Consider the following 17249-nt stretch of genomic DNA (forward strand, 5'->3'; position numbering starts at 1 on the left):
CCCCCCCCCCCCCCCGTATCATTGAATCCACTGCCCTCCTTGTTTTGCTTTTCCGAATCCCCGTCACTCCACTTTACTCCGTTTTTTTTGTTGGCACTCTGCTTTATTTCCGCTACTGGTGAGCGAACTAACACCTCTCTTTTTTTTGAAAGAGTCCTGCTCTTTTGGATTTTCCCCTTTCGTTGGTTCTGGCCCCTTTTGCTTTTCTAGGAACTCCTCCATCATCTTTGCACTTTTCTTGTTCCCCATCTTAATTGCCAAGTCTTTTTTCGGTCGCCTCCTTGACTTCTTTTTATCCCCTAGATGCGCTTAGAAAGCAATAAGAAATTTCAACTATTTTTTTGTGGAAATTCTTTTTATTTGAAAAGCCTAAATACTGCAGTCATCACAGAGTGTCACCTTTTGTCACCTTTTTTTTAAATTTGTGACCTTTTTTCAATTGAAAAAGTAAAATTTGACAAATGAGGATTTTTACACCAAAAGGATGGATTTTCTATCCAAACATGTAAGGGTTCAATAAATCAGTTGAAATTTTGATAAAAAAAAAGATTACTTTTTAAGAAGCTAGTTGAATTTTCAACCAAATAGTAGAATTTTTAACCAAGAGATGAATTTTTAGCCAAAAGGTGATTTTTTTTTAGCAAATACTTGAATTTGCCCCCCAAAAAGACCATTTTTCAAGTAAAAGAGAAATTTAAATCTAAAAAGGATGAATTTTCGACGAAAAAAGATGTCTTTTTAACAAAATAGTTGAATTCAGATTAATTCTGGAACAGAAATATGATACTTTTTTGTTTTGTTTTTGATCAAAAGAACTAATTTTCATTCCTTCTTTTCAGTCGTAAATTGATTTTTTTTAATACAAATTTAAGTAGCCCAGTTTAATATTCCATTATTTTAGTTAAAAATTCATCTCTTCAATTGAAAATTAATTTTTATAACAGAAAATTTACCTGTTGAATTTTTGGTTAAAATTTTTTTTTTTTTTTTTTTGTGAAAATTCGTCTTTTTTAATAAGATTAATCTGCTTGGTAGAAAATTCTCATTTTTGGTTAAAATTTCAATTAAATGGTTGAAAGTTAAATCTTTTTGTCCAAAATTCATCTCTTCGGTCCAAAATTTATCAATTTGTTTGAAAATTCTTTTATTTTCGAACATTTGATTGAAAATTTTTTAACCAAAAGGTGATTTTTTTTAGCAAATAATTGAATTTGCCACCCAAAAAGACGATTTTTCAAGCAAAAGAGAAATTTTAATCCAAAAAGGATGAATTTTCGACAAAAAATATGTCTTTTTAAGAAAATAGTTGAATTCAGATTAATTCTGGAACAGAAATATGATACTTTTTTGTTTTGTTTTTGATCAACAGAACTAATTTTCATTCAAAAAGGATAAATTTTGAAGCAAATAATAGATTTTTGGAACCAAGAGATTAATTTTAAATAAAAAAAGATGACTTTTTATGAAAATAGTGGAATTTTCAATAAAATAATTAAACTTTCAACGAATTTGTGGAGTTTTGAACTAAACACCAAAAATATAATATGAGACTTCAATAAAAATATTATTAACTCTCTAACATAAAAGGTGAATTTGTAACAACTAAAAAAAAAACAGATGTTCCCACCAAAACATAAATTTTCAACCAAAAAATATTAATTTTCTACAAAAGTATAAATTTTCGACCAAAAACAATTAATTTTTCATAACAGTCGTTGAACTTTCACAAAAAGTATGTTTTTTAATTCAAAGAGGTTATTTCTTAAACAAAAATACAATAATAGACTTTTTAAATAAAAAGAATTAATTTTCAACCAAAAAAGATGAATTTTCAACCAAACAATAAAAATATTCGACCAATAACGATTACTTTTTAACAAGACTTTAATTTTTAAGAAAACAATTAAATCTTTAACTAAATAGTAGAATTTGTAACCAAAAAGTAGAATTTTGAATCAACAAAATTATTTATTAATAATTCCACTACTTGGTTGAAAGTTGAACGAATTTTTTCATAATTTTAGTTGTTAGTTCGTTTTTGGTTAAAAAATAAAATTAGCAATTCCTTTTGTTGAAAAAAAAAATTTTTTAACTGCAAATTCAAATATTTTGTTAAAAAATTCAACTGATTAATTGTAAATAAACTTTGTTGTTATTTTATGTTCTCATTTTCAAAATTAAATTGTTTTAGAGAGAATTAGGCTTTTCGGCTTGAAAATTTAACAAACAGTTTTTTGTTTTTAATTAAAATTTTCTTGTGGAAATATCAACTATAACATTTTTGGATAAACATTAATATTTTTTGTTGAAAATTTAACAATTTGGTTAACATTATTTTTCATTCTTGACTGAAAAATTTTTCTTGGTAGAAAATTCATTTTTTGGTAAAAACTTCATCTCTTTTTGAGTTTTTGGTTAAAAATGCAACTTCTTAGTTGAAGATTTATCTATTTTGGTTTAAGATTAGACTATTTTATTGAAAATTAAAAAATTTGGTATAAAATTCAACTATTTTGTACAAAATTCAACTTTTTTGTAAAAAAATTCGTTTTCATAGCTGTTTTTTTAATTGAAAATTAATTTTTCTCAGTAGAGATTCATCTGCCTAATTTTTTGGTTAAAAATTGAACTTTTATGGTTTAAAAATGCAGGCTATTTATCTTTTTTGCTTGAAAATTTAACCATTTGGTAACGGATTTAACTAAGAGGTAAAAAATTGAATGTATTTGTAAAAAAAAAATAGTTTTTTTTTTTAAATTGAAACTTATTCTTTAGTGGAAATGTAAATACTACATTTTTCAGGGTGGCCGTTTTAATCAAAGAAAAAAAATTCCGGTCATCTCCCGGCTTACAACAAATTACAACGTGTTTTTTTGTCTTATTAAAAATTTTTTTATAATCTATTTGCCACCTATTTTAGATAAAATGTCACCTATTCATCTTTTTTGACGAAAATAGGTACTGTGATTACTGATACTTTCTTTTTAATTCAGAACTCGTCTCTTTTAGTTCGAAATTGAGTTTTTTTGTTAAAAATTCAACTATTTTATTAAAAAGTCATCTTTTTTGGTAGAAAATCAATTTTTTTTTAACATTCGTCTTTTCTGGATTGAAAATTCAACTGTTTTGTTCAAGATTCGTATTTTTGGAATGAAAATTCAACTGTTTTATTCAAGATTCGTCTCTTTAGGTTAAAATCTACTAAAAACAATGTTTTAAATTTATGGTTCTCTTAAAAAACCGAAATTGCATATTTTTGAAAATGATCCAACTTTTGGAACTTTTGCCAGAAAATTTAACAAAAATGTCCAACACTCATAAAAAATTTTTATTCAAATTTTGAAAGAGGTCAAACTTTTTGAATTGTTGTCTAATCGAAAAAATTGACTGTTATAGTTTCTAAATATATTTGATATCTAGTGATGAATTTAAATGAAATTTCCTAATCTTTTAGAAAAATATTTTTTTCTATTTTTGTGAACATTTTCAAAAGTATATGACTTTTCTAATTAAAAAATAACGAAAACTCAAAAATTTCATTTTACGGCCAATCTATGCAAGATAAGAAAAAAATGAATTAATTAAAATAGCAAAAACCCATTCAAATTTGTCATGAATATTTTTTGATAGGACACTCAGTTTTTGTTTTTATCGTCAAAAATAACTTTCGAAATAAAAAAATTCAATTTTTCGAAAAACGAGACAAGAGAAGAACAAAATTAAAAGACAACAGTTTTTTAACCAAAAAATATCTACAAATTTGTTATAAACTACAATAACATTTTATTTAACAACATTTTTCGCCTAAATTACATTTTAATTGAATATAAACAACTTAGATTTATGGCAAAACGACACAAGTTGCAGTAAAATGTTTAATAATAATTTTTATTTTAATAGAATGCCCATTGTTTTAATGATAAAAATAAGACAGTAAAAATACTTTTGTTTCAATACTAATGCATATCATGAATGGTAATAATATAAATTTATTGGAATGATATACATTTTTCAGGATGGCTAAAAATAAAATTTAATGCAAAATAAGAAACAAATACTAAATTAACCATTAAAAAGGAGATTTATACTGATATAGTTGACATTTTCGACGCATTTTCGACGAAATCGAGTGCGAAACACGAGATACGTGATGATAATGTGTTCTTTAAAACCGAAAGAGCATTAACAAAAGAGAATTCACAATAACAAAATCACAGTTGTCGATGCTTCGACCTTTCAGGTTAAAAGGTTTGCGCACAAATTTGGGGTACATAGAAAAACTGAGCGCCTTTTTTGGTTGAAGTGAATTATTTTTCATTTTAAAATTTAATATCATATTTTTATTCTAGTATTCATCTCTATTTGTTGAAAATTCTACTATTTTCTTAAAAATTTAATTATTTGTGGAATTTTGGAATTATTTTGGATTAAAAAATCATCTATTTTGTTTGAAAGTTAATTCTTTTTATTTGAGAAGTCTACTATTGTATTTTTAGTTCAGAATCTATATATTTTTGTTGGAAATTTAATTATTTTATTAAAATTTCAAATATTTTGTTAAAAAGTCATATGTTTTGGTTGAAAATTTTAACTGTTTTGTTGAGAATTCGTATTTTTGGATAGAAAATTAATCTTTTAGTAGTACTCATCGTTTTCTATTGAAAGTTCATTTTAGTTGATAAAAAGTCTACTATGTATTTTATTTTTGGTTATAAAATTTAATTAATTTTTTGAAAATTGAATCAACTCATCCACGTTGGTTAAACATTCAACTTATATGTGGAAAATTCGTCAGTTTTGGTTGAATTTAACTCTTTTTTTTTTTAATGAAAATTTTTTTATTGACTTTTTTTTATTAAAATCGAATTATTCTTAATTTGAAAAATGGAGTATCACATTTTTATTCCAGTATTTATCTCGGCTGGTTAAAAATTCTAGTATTTGATTAAAAATATAATTATTTTGTAGAAAAATAATCTCTTTTGGTAGGAAATTGGCACTTTTTGATCGAAAATTTATCTTTCGGTAGAGAAGTCTTCTTTGTTTGGATGAAAATTCATAATTATATATTAAAAAGTTATTCTTTTTATTTGAAAAGTAAAAATACTATTAAATTTTTAGTCTAGAATTTGCCCCATTTTAGTTGAAAATTTCATTCTTTTGTTGAATATTCAGATATTTTGTTAAAAATTCATCTTTTTTGGTAGGAAATTCAACTGTCTTGTTTGAAATTGGTGTTTTTGGATAGACACTATAGACAGTTTGCGCTTTTAGCTTGAAAATGTATCTTTTTGCAGAAAATTCAAATGTTTTGTTGAAAATTCGTCATTTCAGATTAAAAAAATCATCTTTTTCGGTTTAAAGTTAATTCTTTTTATTTTAGAAGTCTACTATTATATTTTTTATTCAAAATTCATCTCTTTTGGTTGCAAATTTAACTATTTTGTTGAAAATTCGACTTTTTGGATAGCAAATTCGTTTTGTTGGATTGAAAATTATTATCATTTGTCATTTTCGTTTGAAAGTTCATTCTTTTTGATAGAAAAGTCTACTATTATATTTTTGATTCAAAATTCATCTCGTTTGGTTAAAAATTTAATTCATTTTTGTTGAAAATTTAACTATTTCTTACAAAGTAATCTCTCTTGGTAGAAAATTAAAATGATTGATTGAAAGTGAAATTACTTCATAAAAAAGTTCTTTTTTTTCTTGAGAATTTAACTATTTTGTAGAAAATTCAATTTTGTTATAAAAATTTATATTTTCGAGTCGGAAATTCAATTATTTTGTAGGAAATTCATCTTTTTCTCAAAATTTTATTATTTGGTTGAAAATTCAATTTTGTTATAAAAATTTATATTTTCGAGTCGAAAATTCAACTATTTTGTAGGAAATTCATCTTTTTTTTCAAAATTTTATTATTTGGTGGAAAATTGAAGTTTCTTTTCAATGATTGAATAATTTTCTTAAAGATTTATTCTTTTTGATTGAAAATTCAACTTATATGTGGACAATTCTTCGTTTTTAGTTGAATTTAACTGTTTTTTTATGTAAAATGGAAATATTTTTTGATTAAGTATCAACTATTATAAATTCTTTTTTTTATAACCAATCTTTACTGGTTGAAAATTCAAATATTTGGTTAAAACTTGAACGAATTTGATAAAAATTAATTTTTTGGTTGAAGCTGAATTTTTTGGTGTAAAATTCATGTATTTGCAGAAAATTTGCATTTTCTATTCTTGTTTGAAAATTAATCTTTTTGGGCTGAAAGTAGAACTAATTTGTTAGAAAATTCAAGTATTTGGTTTAAAACGCAAATGCTTTGTAGAAAAATTCGCCTTTTTAGCTCGAAAGTTCTATAATTTAGTTGACTTTTTTTTTTTGATAAAAAAATTGTACTTAGTTGCAAATTTCTTTTGTTGGTTTGAAAATTCATCTATTTTGGCTAAAAAAGAATCTTTTTTGTTGAAAATTAATCTGCTTTGAATGAGGATTAAATTATTCTGATTGAATTTAATTTTTTTTTATTTAAATTAAAATGATTCTGTGTTGAAATATCAACATTTACATTTTTCGTTGAGAATTGATCTTTTCTTTTATTCAAAATTCAATTACTTGGTTGATAATTCATACATTTGTTGAAAATTTGTATATTTTAGTAGAAACTTCACTTTCTTAGTTAAAAATTGATCTTTTTGGATTAAAAATTAAACTATATGGTAGAAAATTAACTTTTTATTTTAAAATCCATATTTTTTTATTACAAATTCAACCGTATTGTAGAAAATTCGCCTTGTTGACTTGAAAATGCAACTTTTTTTGTTAGGTTGAAAATTGAACTCCTTGGTTGAAATTTGAACTATTTTCTTAAAAGTTTACTTTTTCATTAAAGACATAAAATTTTAGTAGAAAATTCTTGGTTGAAAATTTAATAATTTTTTTGCAATTTTTTTTCTTCACTAAAATTTTTTTATAATTCAAGTATTTTGTTGTAAAAATGAATTTTTTAAACTGTAAATTCAACTGACCGGTTGAAAATTAATATTCGCGGGTTGAAAATTCTACTGTTTTGTAAAAAATTCGTTTTTTATAAACAATTAGTTCTCTTTAATTAAAAATTGTCTACTCCAATTTTGGTTAAAAATTGATATTCTTTTATTTAAAAATTCAACTATTCAGTTAAAACTTTTTATAAACAATAAAAAGTACAAAATTCAACTATTTTGTAGAAAATTTATCTTTTCATTAAGAATTAATCTTTCTTATTTAAAATTTTCATTCTTTGGTTTAAAGAATGAATGATTTTGTTGAAAATGCGTCTTTTTGGTAAATTCCAACTGTTTTTACTTTGATTAAAAATATTTTTTTGTTACATCAAATATAACATTGTTTGTTGAAAATTCAACTCCTTGGTTGAAATTTGAACTAATTTCTTAAAAGTTGACTCTTTTTATTAAAGACATAAAATTTTAGTAGAAAATTCTTTTTTTGTTGAACAAAATTAAATTTTTTAATTATAACTTTAACTATTTTCTCAACATTCATATTCTTGGGTTGAAAATGCAAATTTTTTTGCAGAAAATTCTTCTTTTTGGGTTTAAAATTCAACATTTTGTTACAATATTGAACTGTTTTGTAGAAAATCCGTTTTTTATTGCAAATTAAGTCTTAATACAAATTTAACCACTCCATTTTGGGTTAAAGATTTATCTATTTAGTTTCAAAATGCAATTATTTAGTTAAAAGTTTTTAGACATGCAAAAAATTAAACTAACAATATTTAAATAAAATTTGGATTAATGTCTCATCCATTGTTAAAACTATTTCATTGAAAATTTATGTAATTTATGTGATTTGTTGAAACTTCAACTTTTCTGGTAGAAAATTAATCTTCTTTTTTGAAAATTCAACTATTTGGTACAAAAATTTTGTGCTTTGTTGGAAATTCATCTTTTTTTGGTAGAAAATTTAATAATTTGGTAGATAATTCCACTGTTTTGTTCAAAGCTAATCTTTTTGGATAAAAATTCAACATTTGGGATGCAATTTTTTTCTCTTTTGACTGAACAGTCTTTCTTGGTTGAAAATTTATCTTTCTGATTTAAAAATTAATCTCTATTGTTTAAAAGTGAAACTGTTTTTGGCTGAAGTTTGAATTTTTTGTTTGAAAATTCACCTCTGGTTGGAAGTTTATTCATTTTATTGAAGATTGATATTTTTTTATTAAAAACTCAACTACTTGGGTAAAAATTGAACTACTTTAGCTAAGAATTTTAATATTTCGTTGAAAATTCAAGAATTTCATAAACATTCTTTTTAGATTAAAATTGAATTGTTCTGTTGAAAATTCAACTAATTTGGTACAAAATGAACTTTTTGTTAAAAAATTCAACTATTTTTTTTTTTTGAAAATCCATCTTTATAGTTTAAAAATTCATCAGTTTTAGTATAAATTAAATTTTGTTATTAAAATATAACTGCCTTGTTGACTTGAAAATTCCACAGATTAGTTGATTTTTCTCTTTCTTGATGAAAAAGTAAATTCGTTTGTTGAAAATTCGTCCTTTCTGGTAGAAAATTCAACTATTTTGCAGAAAATTTATCTTTTCGCTTAAAAATGCAACTTTTTGGTTAACAATTAATGTGCTTCGTTAAAGATTTAATTATTTGGTGCAAAATTCGTCCTTTTTAGTTTAATTCCATTTTTTTAAATCTGTTCTTGGTAATAGAACCTAATAAGAAAATCCAACTAGTTGAAAGTATATTTTTTTCAGTTGAAAAGTCTACTATTACATTTTTCATTAAGAATTCATCTTTTCTATTTAAAAATTGTATTATTTGGTTTAAGACGGAATGATTTGGTTGAAAATGCGTATTTTTGGTTAATTCCAACTGTTTTTTTATTTTAATTAAAAATATTTTGTTGTTACATCAAATATAACATTTTTTGTTGGAAATTCATCTTGTTAGGTTGAAAATTCAACTATATGGTAGAAAATTATCTTTTTATTTTAAAATTAATATTTTTTTATTACAAATTCAACTGTTTTGTAGAAAATTCGCCTTGTTGACTTGAAAATTCCAACAGATTAGTTGATTTTTCTCTTTTTTGATGAAAAAGTAAATTTGTTTGTTGAAAATTCGTATTTTCGGGTTAAAAATTCAAATGTTTTTTAAAGCATTCGATTTTTCAGTTTAAAAACTGACCTCTTTTGTTGACAATCGCCTTTGGGTTTAAAATTAATCTCTTTTGGTAGCAAATAAATCTGTAATTAGAAGAAATATCCTGTAATTTCAGATTTATGTTTTAGACTTAAAACTTTAATTTTAACAAATATTATTTTTTTTTTTGAAATTGTTATTATTTTAGTTTAAAATTGAACAACTTAGAAGCTTCACGATCATTCTATACTTGTCAGAATTTCAAATTTCTGGTTGTTTTACTTTGATTTTTTATTCCAGATTTTATAATGGTAATGCCGCTTCAATTAGGGCGATAATGGTCGCAGATTGCTTATCTCCAGCCCCAACCGAAACCGAAAAATCACAAGATCAGCCTTCCACTTCGAATATGCAAGAAGAAAAAGGAAATCCCCCAAGTCACAGAGAATTATCTTCTACTTCAGTAAAATGTCCGCCATCTCAGGAACAGCCAGAAGTCTTACATCACGCTTCATCCAGATTACAGTACGTATAAAATTATTTTTAATATTTATTATTTATTTTAAATATTAAACGGTTGAATTAAACAAAAAATTCAACTAAACAGTTATATTTTGATTTAAAAAAATGTAATTTATACTAAAACTGATGAATTTTTAAACTATAAAGATGGATTTTCAACAAAAAAAATAGTTTAATTTTTTAACAAAAGTTAATTTTCTACCAAAATAGTTGAATTTCAACAGAACAGTTCAAGTTTAATCCAAAAAGAATGTTTATGAAATTGTTGAATTTTCAACGAAATAGTAAAATTCTTAGCTAAAGTAGTTAATTTTTTCCCAAGTAGTTGAGTTTTTAATAAAAAAAAAATCAATTTTCAATAAAATAAATAAACTGCCAATCAGAGGTGAATTTTCAAACCAAAATTTCAAGTTTCAGCCAAATAAAGTTTCACTTTAAACCAAAAGAGATTAATTTAAAAATCAGAAACAGCAATTTTCAACCAAGCAAAACTTTTCAATAAAAAAAAAATTGTATTCCAAATGTTGAATTTTTAGCCAAAAAGATCAGCTTTTAACAAAACAGTTTCGACAAATTACATAACAACCCAAAATGGAGTAATTAAATTTTTATTAAGAATTAATTTGCAATAAATAAACGGATTTTCTACAAAACAATGTAATGTTGTACCAAAATGTTGAATTTTAAACCCAAAAAGAATAATTTTTTTCAAAAAATTTGCATTTTCCACCCTAGAATATGAACGTTAACAAAATAGCTAAATTTGTCATTGAAAAATTTAATTTTGATCAAGAAAAAAAGAATTTTCTACTAAAATTTTATGTCTTTGACAAAAAAGTCAACTTTTAAAAAATTAGTTCAAATTTCAACCAAGGAGTTGAATTTTCAACCTAACAAGATGAATTTTTAACAAGAAATGTTATATTTGATGTAATAACAAAATATTTTTAATTAAAGTAAAAAAACAGTTGGAATTTACTAAAAAGACGCTTTTTCAACAAAGTCATTTATTCTTCAAACCCAAAAATGAAATTTTCAAATAAGAAAGATTAATTCTTAATGAAAAGTTAAATTTTCTACAAAATAATTGAATATTTACCAAAGAAGTCGAATTTTTAACCAAATTACATATACTTTTAACCCAATAGTTTAATTTTTAACCCAGAAGATTAATTTTCTAAAAAAAAAACTTCAGCAAATTACATACATTTTTGACTGAATATTGTGAATATTGGGAGTGATGCTAGTCTAAAATAAATTGGATTAATTTTTAGTCTTGTACTTTTTATTGTTTCTAAAAAGTTTTAACTAAATAGTTGAATTTTTAAATAAAAGAATATCAATTTTTAACCAAAAATGGAGTAGACAATTTTTAATTAAAGAGAACTAATTGTCTATAAAAAACGAATTTTTTACAAAACAGAATTTTCAACCCGAAAATATTAATTTTCAACCGATCAGTTGAATTTACAGTTTGAAAAATTAATTTTTGCAACAAAAAATGCGATTTTTTAGCTAAAATTACGAATTTTCTACCAAAAAAAAAAAACTTTTAAGACAGTTGTTCAACTTTCAACCAAGGAGTGGAATTTTCATCCTAAAAAGATGAATTTTTAACGAAAAATTGATAGTCGATATCTCAACAACAAGATTTTAATTAAAAATAAAAAACAGTTGTATTAAACCATCAAAAAGGAATTTTTAATAAAATACTTAAATCCTCAACTAAAACAGATTAATTTTATATAAAAAAAGAAATATATTTTCTTCCAAAAAGATGAATTTTCAATGAAATATATGATATTTCACCAAAAACAATCATTTTCAACCAAGAAGATAAATTTTCTATAAAAAAAGACGAGCTTTCTAGAAAATACGTGAATTTCTAGCCAAATAATTGAATTTTTCACAAAAAATATGTACTTTTATCCAAGAAGATTAATTTTTTTACGGAAATCGGTGAATTTCCAACGAAATACATGAATTTAAAAATAAATAATTGAAGTTGCTATTAAATTATTCAATTTTCGAGCCAAAAATATGAATTTTCTTCAAAGCAGTTGAATTTTTTTTTTTTAAAAAGGTAATTTTAACCCGAAACAGATTGATTTTTATCTAAACAGTTGCATTTTTAACCAAAGAAAATGAAATTTCTACAGAAAGAAATTAATATTCAATAAATACTTGAATCATAACAAAATTTTAGTAAAGAAAAAAAAATTGCAAACGAATTATTAAATTTTCAACCAAGAAGTATGTATTTTTAACAAAATAATTCGATTTTGAACTAAATAATAAAATTTTCAAGCGCAAAAGATGAATTCATAACTAAAAATTTAATGGCAGACTTTTCAATTGAAAAGGATGCCTGCGATAAATAAATAGGAATTTTTATCACTTTTAAATTAGAGAATAACATTTTGAATAAAGATTGAAGATAATTTTTATTACTTCCAAAATTGGAAATATGAGGTAATTTTTTTTAACTCATTTGTAAAAGTAACTTTATATTACTGTATTAAACTATTTTGTTTCAAATTAATTTTTTTAACTTTAAATGTAACTATTTTGTTTTTCTTTGCAAATTGGCCGATTTTAGTTAAAAATTCAAGAATTTCGTTGAAAAGTCATGTATTTTGTTGAAAAGTTGTTCTTTTTTATTGAATTCTATTGTTTTTTATTATAATCTTAAGTATTTTTTTCATTTAAAATATCAACAGCTACAGTTTTCGTTCAGAATGCATCTTTTTTTAATAAAGATTTTATTACTTGGTTGGAAGTTACTCTTCTGTTAAAACTTAAGTTTTTTAGTTGAAGATTCATCAGTTTGACTGAAAATGTATCTCCTTGGTTTTAAAATGAGCTATTTTGTTAAAAATTCATACTTTCTTTAGATGAAAAGAAATTTTTTAAATTAAAATTTTACTGATTTGAGTTCCAACTTAAAATATTTTTTGGAAAATTAACTTTTTTTTACTAAACAGGTAACTGTTCAATTTTTAGTTAAAAACTTATCTTTTTTTAGTAGAATATTCGACTTTTTTGGGTAAAAATTAATGTAGTTTAGGATTCATAATTGTAGTTGAAAATCAATCACTTTGTGTGAAAATGACTTTTATCTTAATTAAAAATTAGTTTTTTTTACCGGAAAATTCAACTATCTCAATTGAAAATTATATAATTTTAGTTGAAAATTCCTTTTTTTAGTTTAACATTAATCCTTTAACTGAAAGTCTTACTTTTCAATGGTTGGTTGACAATTTATTTGTAATTTTGATTAAAAATTCATGTATTTTCGTCAAAATTCGGCTTCTTTGGCAGAAATTTATCTTCTTAAAAATTCTCAACTATTCTATTTTTTAAGATTCATCATCTTAGTTGAAAATTTATCTTTAACGTTTATTATTTATATTTTAATCAAATTTGATAGAAAATTGATATTTTTTATTTCAAAATTTATTTATTTCGTTGAAAATTTGTCTTATTTTAGTTGGAAATTCATGTATTTTGTTGAAAAATCGACTTTTTGGTCGAAAATTAAACTTATTGGTTGAAAATTCAACTTTTTTCTCGATAATTCAAGCATTTTAGTTCAATTTTCTTCATATTCTTTTCAGTTAAAAATAAAACTACTTGGTTGAAAGTAAAACTAAATTTATTTTAAAAATAAATTTTTTTTTAATGGGATATTAATGTTTTAAATTAATTATTTCAAAATTCCGCTTCTTCTTTGACAATTCAACTATTCGGTTAAAAATTCATCCATTCTTTTGAAAATCTAAATTTTTACTTGAAAATTTAGGAGTTTTAAGTGGTTTAAATTGAATTTAATATAGTACACAAAGAAATTTTACCTAAATATGTATTGAATTTTAACCCTTAAAGGGCATACTTTCTTAAAATTACATAAAGAGCACACTGGGTCTTATAGACCCAAGGATATTTAAACGTGTGCTGTGCTAATGGTATTGGATAGTTTTCTACAATAAAATCAATTAATGATGTTTAATCTATTTAGTTTAAGGAGAAAAAGGTTTCATAGCAGTTTTTAAAATTTAAAGTAGTTAAAAAAATTCTTTTTAGAAAACAATTTAAAAATGACTTCTTTCACTCTAAAATTCATAACTTGTTAAGTCTTTGATATTTTTACTTAAAATTTTACTTGAATACTTCCGAAATTCGGGCGCTTCAAAAATAAAATTAGTCTCATAGTGTTCGTTCCAAAGAAGGTATTTATTCTAAAAAATAAAAGCTTCAATTCAATGAATAATGAAATATCGTATTTTGCGTGATTAAACGATTTTATTGATATTAAACTGCATATAAAAATTATAAAATCAAAAGTATGTGGATTTGGTATGTTTGATTAAAGCGCAAATAAGTCGCTGGGTATTTTACACCCAGTATGCCCTTTGAGGGTTAAGTATAGGTAGAAAAATATAAAAATTTGTTTAGTATTATTTAATGATTTAATTAATCGATGGGTGCGAAAATATTTAGGAATATTTTTTATAATTAATTGAATTCTAAGAAACTGGTAAAATAATTATTTCAAATAAACTAATAAAATAAAAAATTATATAAAATTAAATTAAATCCAATGCACAAATTTTATTGAATCTACACGAGAATATTTTATTATGCTTTTTAGATATAGTACATTAGAAGGTGGATTTATGAATTGGCGTAAACTAGGCGACGGTTTTGAATACGCAAAGCCAATAAGATACAACAAAGAATATCGTCAAGTTGAAATGGAGAAAGAGGTCGCTGAAAGCGATAGTGAAAACGAAAATGAAAATTCCCAGTGGGAAGAAGAAAGTGGATCTGATGGTATGTGTCATAAAATGAACAAATGAAAAAATTAATTTTTTTTTTTTTAAATCTTGTTCCAACGGTTCTTTTTATTTATTTTTTATTTGTAGAATCATCAGCAACAGAGGATTGCGATTTTGATGAACTAAACGTGAATCCCGAGAAGTTTCTTATTTTCGCGACTGGTTCTAAAACCTATACCCCACACCAAGTCGGTTTCAAGAGAATCAAACCGGTTAATTTTCCAAGGAGGCTAGATCCTGGCCCCTCGTTGAAAGAAAGATTGGAGCGACGAGAAAGAGAAAGAGAAGGTTCTCCGAGGCCGGAACCAAACTGGCAGGATTACGATTCAGTATCAGATAAATTCGATAAGGTTGATCATCTTATTGATCTTCATGGTCATATTATCGGAATGGGACTTTCTCCAGATCACAGGTGAATATATTATCTCAGGGTGGCCGCTGGATCGGGAAACCGGGAAATGACAGTGATTTTTTTTTTTGTTTGACCCGGTATTTCAGTTCTGCTATATTCCAGTAAAATATTGCTAAATATTAAATGCTTATTCTGTTTCTAAATTAGACAATTTCAAATTAAATGGGTTAAAAATTACAAGATTTTTGACCTAAACAATATTTTTAATTTAATAAAAGCCTTTAATTACGACTATATTATTGTGAAGTTATTTCAGGGTGGCCGCTGGACCGGGAAACCGGGAAATGAGAGTGAATTTTTTTTTGTTTGACCGGGAATTTTACAAATTTGTAGAAGTAAAATCTCTCCACGTTCGATTTTAACAGTTTTTAAATCATTAGTAGAATTTTTATGTTTTTTAATTATGCTATTATTTAGCTTACAAAGTGTAATTCAAATTTTTTTTTACTTTAAAAATTATCCATTTAAAACTTTTATTTCTAAGCTTGCATCTTTGATTTAAAGAATTTTTAAAGGCTTTCTTAATGACTTGGACAAATAAAAGTAAAAGCCTTTGATGTTGAAAATTTTGGATAAAAAACATTTTTATTTAATAAATAAATAAATTTTTTAAATTTATCTGTTTTTTAAGTGATAAAAAGTGAAAAAAACGATTTGACAAAACGATTTTAAACCAGTTCAAAATTTAAGAATTTTTAGATTTTAAAGTTAAAACTGAAACGGTTTCAATATAATAATATTAAATATTATTATATTTAATATTTTATAATATTAATAATATACATTTATTAATATTAATAATAATATTTAATATTTTTATTAAATATTAAATAATATTCTTAATTAAAGGATTTTATTAAGTTTAAAATATTGTTTCAATCGAAAATATTCCATTTTTAACCCATTCAATTTGAAATTTTTAATTAAAAAGAAGATTAATTATTGAATATTTAGCGATATTTGAATTTTTATTAAAAACAAGTAAATTGAAACCAAATATATAAAAGTAAAGAATCTTTAACTGAATTGTTTGACATAAAAAATCTGGAATCGTTAAAATTTCAAAGAGCCTTTAAACTTGGAACGTTACAATTTTAATTGTTGTATTTAAAAAATGTTTAATTTGTGAGTGAAATTTTAAAATTTTGATATATAATTTACAAATAAACATTTGTAGAAAAAATTTGAGTAATTTTAAGAGATATTTAGGAGTTTTAAAAAGATTAAAAATTATGCAAATTTTAGAAAGTTTTTTTTAAATCTTCTAGAATTTTTTTTGAAAATGTTGTTTAAATATTTGAAAAACTTTTTAAATATTGTCTTCAAATAATTTTTCAAAATGAAAAATTATTTTTAATCTTCCTAGGAATCTAAAGAAAATGTTTTTATTCTTTTGAAACCGTTCGCAATTCTTTAAAAGAATCTAATTTTTTTCTTTAAAATCTGCGAAAATCCATGGATTTTAAGGGATTTCAAGGGATTGAAAAAGATTGACGAGTTTTCCAGGAATCTGAGAGAATCTCAACAGATTTTAAGGCATCCTAAAGGATTTTAATCGAATTTTAATGGTACTGTTGATACTATTTTGAGTTTCTCAAATGAATCCGAGATTTGAAAATCTTAAAAATATGTTTGAAATATTTTGAAACCTTTCAAATCTCTAAAATCTTTGAAATATTTGTGAAATTTAAAAATTTTTTTTATCTGTTTCAATATTGTATTAAATTTTTTGAATAAAATGTCATTTGTTTTAGGTATCTTTATGTAAATACGAGACCGTGGCCAAGAGGCTATGTTATTTCTAATCCATTGCTGCCACCGCCGATAGCTCAAGAGATAGATATTCATGTAATCGACCTAGTCACTCTGAAACAAGTCGGGACGATGTTGAGAGCCCATAAAGCTTACACTCCGAATAACGAATGCTTTTTTATCTTTTTGGATGTGTGCAACGAATATGTGGCAAGGTAAGATTTTAATTCAACATCTTATTTAAAATTGGTACTAAAATTTTCTTTATTCTTTGTGCTCATTTGAAATTCTTTTGAAATCTTCCATAGTCCTTGAGATCTTTATAACATTTTTGAATTTCTTGCGAAATCTTAAAATTTTTTGTAAAATCGTTCAAATCTTTTGAAATCTTTAAAATCTTTAAAAAGCCTTGTGATCTATTTTTATTCTTTTGAAATATTTTTAAATTTTCTCTAGTCTGAAATTTTTGCACAATATTTTAATTCTTTGCGAAATCTTCGGAAATGATTTCAAAAATATTCAAAATCTTTGTGCGTCTTTTTTAAATCAATCAAATATTT

General features: G+C 23.7%; 1 protein-coding gene across 1 annotated transcript in view; it reads left to right on the forward strand.

Moving 5' to 3' along the window:
- LOC117179084 (F-box/WD repeat-containing protein 5) overlaps nt 1-17249 on the forward strand; it is a 53814-nt gene that overhangs the window by 25279 nt on the left and 11286 nt on the right. Inside the window, exons 5-8 of the mRNA XM_033370730.1 lie at nt 9466-9690; nt 14339-14520; nt 14613-14937; nt 16692-16904. Coding sequence (XP_033226621.1) covers nt 9466-9690; nt 14339-14520; nt 14613-14937; nt 16692-16904 — 945 coding nt within the window. The remainder of the gene's footprint in view (nt 1-9465; nt 9691-14338; nt 14521-14612; nt 14938-16691; nt 16905-17249) is intronic.

Source organism: Belonocnema kinseyi, chromosome 8 (assembly GCF_010883055.1).
Source record: "Belonocnema kinseyi isolate 2016_QV_RU_SX_M_011 chromosome 8, B_treatae_v1, whole genome shotgun sequence".
In the NCBI taxonomy this organism is placed as follows: Eukaryota; Metazoa; Arthropoda; class Insecta; order Hymenoptera; family Cynipidae; genus Belonocnema; species Belonocnema kinseyi.